Source organism: Salvia hispanica, chromosome 2 (genome assembly GCF_029641045.1).
Source record: "Salvia hispanica isolate PSC_SH4W2 chromosome 2, Shi_PSC_v1, whole genome shotgun sequence".
In the NCBI taxonomy this organism is placed as follows: domain Eukaryota; kingdom Viridiplantae; phylum Streptophyta; class Magnoliopsida; order Lamiales; family Lamiaceae; genus Salvia; species Salvia hispanica.
Genome location: NC_142693.1, coordinates 37,911,027 through 37,916,280, shown reverse-complemented (window position 1 = coordinate 37,916,280; position 5,254 = coordinate 37,911,027). Strand labels below are relative to the sequence as shown.

Below are 5,254 nucleotides of genomic sequence, written 5' to 3'. Positions count from 1 at the left end.
CACATTGCTTAGTCGGCACGGGGTTTTAGGAGTTATTGGTTAAAATGGTTAATTGGAGAGAGAGAAGGTGGGTGTAAGTATTAAAGTTGAGAGATAAAGAAAGATGGATATTTTAATATGAGTGAGAAAAAGTGGTTGGGTGTATTAATTGGAGAGAGAAAGTTACCCAAAAAGGAAATGTGTCATCTCAGTTGGGACAAACTAAAAAGGAAAACGTGTCATCTTAAGCGGGACGGAGGGAGTACCATTTTAAAAATATTAATTATTATGTATATTAAACAAAATATTAATTTGCAAAATAGATTGATATCAGTTAACATCCAAAAATGGTCTAATTATACAAGAATTTTAAAAAAAAATAATTTTCATAACTTTTAAAAATAATAAAATTCGAAAATAGTAAAATGACATTGTCATCCCTCAATCTCCAATGGCCAAATCACGTCGAGACTGTAACTTTTTCAGCTTCGTTGCCTAAAACCGTCTTACCAAATATTTTCTTACTAGCTTGGGCACCAAGTATGTTTTTGGCAACCAACATGCAGCTCAAGGCTCGGAGTCAGCTTCAGTCAACATGGGCCCATTCAAACCAAGCTCCAAACTCCCTTAAACGCCAAGGATTCTCTCCAAAACCCAGGTTCGGAAACTCCGAGCCTCTAGTTATGGGTTTTCCCGCTATTTAACACTCGCTTACTTAACCGAGTGTAGAAAAGAGGAAAGTATTCATCACTCTCTTCGCTACTTACAAATGAGAATGCATTTTGTCACCTTAGAGTTGTTACTTAACCGATTTGATTTAATATCTGACAATTTATGCTCTTAGATTCCTGAATGGATAGGTAAAAATTCAATCTTGGAACCAATTGAATGTTCATCCAGCTCTAAACTCTTCTGGATCTAGCTCTGATTACATAATTGAGGCAAAAATACCATCTTTATATATATGTGTGTGATTGAGAGAGAGAGATTGGTCGTTTCCAAGAATTGATTTTTTTGAGGAAGAAGGAAACCTTCATGTAGGGTTGAGTTTCTCTCTCTCTCTGTTTCAATGGATGGGGTGTTTGATTTATTCTTTTTTTTTTTTCATTCTTTTTCTGGGTTATGTAAGACTTTTAAGGATGATATTTTTCTTTCTTGTTTGGGAAAAAATGATGTTATTGATGTGAAATCAAGTTAAATGAAGAAAGGAATATTTAGTTCAGATAAAGCCTTTTTTGGCATAAGATTAAAATCAGTGCCAACTTCTTGAATTTAAGATCAAGAGTTAAGTGGTGTTTCTTGATGTTCATAATGGAGAGAAAAAATCAATCTTGACAGAGATTCTTTCATTAAATGTTTACTAGTTTTGTTGCTCACATTCTTCCTGATCAGAATAGTCAGATGGTTGATTTAGGTGGTTTTGTAGTTTGAGTTTATTGACAGTGTTGAGTAATGTGATGCAGGTCATGGCTTGTTGATAGTCGAAGTCTCGCGAGGAAGGTGATCAATGCAGGTCTCACTGCTTCTTGTCGGATCAAGGATTGTGGGGCGAATACCCGATGCCCCAAGTGCCACCATCTGATAGACAACAGTGATGTAAGGAGCTTCATTTTTACTTATCCATCGAGTAGTTGTGTGTTCAATCCTGTTTTCGAGCATGCTGTGTGCTAAGCTACGGAGTTTATCTTGCATCTTCTTCGATTTGTAGTAATGAGAGATCGAATTTCATGACTTGTTCTTTCAATCTAATAGACCACATTGATGCTAGAAACTTATTTTTCACCCATTCATCCTGCTTCGAGTTTATATTGATTCTTCTTGGATTTGTAGTATTGAGCAATGAGAGATTGAGTTTCATGTTCAGATTTCATACAATAGACAACAGTGGTGTAACATTTTCACCCGTTCGTGTAGTGACTCTGTTCGATCGTGTTTCGAGTTTACATTGCTTCTTCTTGGATTTGTACTGACGAGTAATGAGAGTTTGAGTTCCATGACTTGTTCTTTCAGATTTCATCTAATAGACACAAGTGATGCCAGAGGCTTCCTTTTTAGCCATTCATCAAGTAGTCGTGTAACTTTTCTGTTTGATCACGTTTTCGAGCATGCGGTCGAATGCATTGTACTAATGAGTGATTAGAGATTGTGTTTGATGACTTGTTCTTACAGATTCCACATGAATGGCCGGGATTTCCTGCTGGTGTGAAATTTGATCCATCCGATGTGGAGCTGCTGGATCATTTAGCTGCAAAACGAGGCGTGGGGAAATCGGAGCCCCACTTGTTCATCAATGAGTTCATCCCAACTTTGGAAGGAGAAGGGGGGATATGTTACACTCATCCGCAAAATCTTCCCGGTGAGTTAAGTTAGGCCTAATAACTCTCTTGATAATGTGGCAGATTCATGTCTCAAATTTATTTGTTTGCTTCAGGAGACTAGGTGAAGAATGTAATGCATTGCTTCTCGTTTCTTTCGACTTAATCAACAATGAGAAAACAATAATGTAACGCGTCTTACTATATGGAAGACCATCCTCATTCCTGTTTGTGTAGAAACTTTGAGCTTATTAAAATTTTCAGATTGTTTTTATAATGAGTCATAGATTTGATGGTGTAGTGTGTTGAGTTGAGTATTGTCGAGCTATATGTGTGCATAGTTAGATTTCAAATCCGACATGCAATTAGAAAACTCGTAGGTTTTGATGAATTGATGAATGTTTGCAGGAGCCAAGATGGATGGAGGCAGTGCTCATTACTTTTATAGAATTGCCAACGCATACGCAAGTGGCGGGAGGAAGCGCCGTAGAATTGGGGATCAAGAAAGCGCACGCATGCGTTGGCACAAGACAGGCAAAACCAAGCCGGTGGTGGAAAATGGGATACATATAGGTTTTAAGAAAATCATGGTTCTTTACGATACATCGAAGAGGGGATGCAAGGCCGAGAAGTGCAATTGGGTGATGCATCAGTACCATCTCGGGAGCAACAAGGACGAGAAAGAGGGTGAATATGTGGTCTCGAAGATCTTTCATCAGCCCGAGAAGGAGAGTGAGAAGGTTGGAAGTCTTACTTTGGTGAAGGAAGAGTCGGATGTAAAGACAATTCCTGTAATCCCGATGACGCCTAAGTTGACCACTACCGACCCTCCTGGTCAGGACCAAACTACGTATTCGGATTGGCACTCAGACGATTATTTCCTTCAGTCACTACTTCAGGTTGGCAAAATCTTCTAGCATTGCTTCTTTATATTTTGTGGCATTGTTCATTTTTATTGAAGTTGTAGAAATTGTAAGGCTTTTATTGGTAGTACGTTGAATTGAGAGTTGTGAAATTTGAATTTTAGCTTTTAATTCCAAATTCAGTGTTTGATATCATAAAATAATTGGAGTTTTACACATACTATGCACATACACTGCACACACGTACACACCAATCACAAACATGCACACTATGCACACATACACACACGCATTGCATATCACACTGTGCACACACACGCATTGCGCGCGCACACACACGACACATACACTTTTGCTACTCACTCTTGCATTGATAATACATGATGTTTTTACTCATTCATCCACACACGTTTATTGTTTCGTTGACCAGGAAACTGAGCATCTCAATGGATCATATCACGCTTCCTATAGTTCCCGGTTAGAAGATGTTGAGTTCACCACTAGCTTGGCTGGAAACACCGAAGCTGATGATTTCAATCAACCGAACTCCTTATACTGCAACGAGATAGTCGAGTCTAAAGATGCATCTAGTGACTTGAACGCCGTGCACAACAGAGACACCACCAGTTGTTGTGGAATAGGCGAGCTTGTGAACTTAGAGCTCGACGTTGCGCCAGATTTCAACGTAAGCCCATCCTCCGCTTTTATAAATCTGTAACATCATGTCTTTTATCTCACTATTGATAGGTTTTGTATGTCCTTTCTTATCCCTCAGTCACAGGAGTTGCAGTTTTCGTCCCAAGACAGCATATTTGATTCGTTGGACCAATTGTATTAGGACTCGAAACGTCCCATTTTTGCCCCTCTCGTGGTCCCTTCATATGAGCAATAAGATTTCGACTAAAAGCTAGAGTTGATCACAAAGAGAGATGACGAACATAAACCTAATGAGACGCCAATTAAGGTTGTCGAACTCCCTTTGGTATCAGCTGTGGAGGTATGAAATATTAGTTATTAAACTATGTATATAAGTGTTAAACAATGTTGTTTGTAATAATATTCACGTTTGTCTTGTACATATTTTCGGTTTGTTATGGTTGGCTATGATCTTGGATTAAGACTTGATTTTAAATTGTAGGTAGACAACTTGTTGGATATTTTAGTGGAATTGGATTAACTTTTTTGATCGGTTATTGTTATAATGATACATCATTTAAGTATGGAGGTGCAAAGTGCACACTTATTTGAATTTATTATGATGTTAGGGGCGAAGTTCCTAACCAGATGAACGGGGGTCCGGGGGCAGCGCCCCCGGGTAGCGGGGTCCAAGGGGCAGAGCCCCTGGCTGGGGTCGAGCTTGGAAATTTTTTATTTCCAACGAAGTTGCTATATTAGAAATTCATTCGAAAATATAATTTCTGAAAGTCAAAGGACTAATTTGCAATTTCGGAAACCTTTTGAAAATCAGTTATTTTCGGTTAATATTCCCAACGGATGCACTGTTTCGTCAACAGCTGCACCAGTTCGTCTTCTTCAAAATCTGATCAATTCTTCTGGTTCATCATCTCGAAGACACATATGAATTTTCTGTTTTCTCTGAATTTTATCCGATCAAATAAGTTTGGTAGAACCACCGAAATTGATTTGATCTGAAAGTGATTATCACAACTTTCAGATATCCGTTTTTCTGTTCTATATATTGAATCTCCCTAACAAAGATCAAATCAATAATGTCGAACAAAGAAACGATGAAGGAAGGAGCGAAAGGTTTCACGAAGTTGGATAAGTTTGCTGGCCAGGACTTTAGACGCTGGCAAAAGAAGATGCATTTCATGCTGACAAATCTCAAGGTGGTGTACGTTCTGAGTACTCCCATGCCCGAGGCTGTTGAAAATGAAACTCTGGAACAGACGAGGAGGCGGATGAAGTGGGAGAATGATGACTACATATGTCGTGGTCACATCTTAAACGGTATGTCTGATTCTCTATTTGATGTGTATCAAAATGTTGAGTCTGCTAAGGAATTGTGGGATTCCCTCGAAGCCAAATATATGGCAGAAGATGTCTCTAGCAAGAAATTTCTTGTTGGTAACTTTA

The 5,254-nt window shown here is 38.7% G+C and overlaps 1 protein-coding gene across 1 annotated transcript; it reads left to right on the top strand.

The window, feature by feature from the left end:
- The first annotated feature begins 731 nt into the window (after positions 1 to 731).
- Positions 732 to 4,331, top strand: LOC125211844 (SUPPRESSOR OF GAMMA RESPONSE 1-like). Its single transcript, XM_089066199.1, has 6 exons — positions 732 to 839; positions 1,443 to 1,575; positions 2,149 to 2,335; positions 2,703 to 3,193; positions 3,588 to 3,842; positions 3,933 to 4,331. Exons 1-6 carry the CDS (start codon positions 832 to 834, stop codon positions 3,993 to 3,995), a joined length of 1,137 nt encoding a protein of 378 aa, XP_088922325.1. The 5' UTR covers positions 732 to 831; the 3' UTR covers positions 3,996 to 4,331.
- Positions 4,332 to 5,254: the final 923 nt, after the last annotated feature.

Bases quoted from the DNA above. Each gene is read 5' to 3' on its own strand.
- LOC125211844 (XM_089066199.1), top strand. The intron at 1,576-2,148 runs GTAAGGAGCTTC...TTGTTCTTACAG, and splicing joins ATCTGATAGACAACAGTGAT to ATTCCACATGAATGGCCGGG. The intron at 2,336-2,702 runs GTGAGTTAAGTT...GAATGTTTGCAG, and splicing joins TCATCCGCAAAATCTTCCCG to GAGCCAAGATGGATGGAGGC.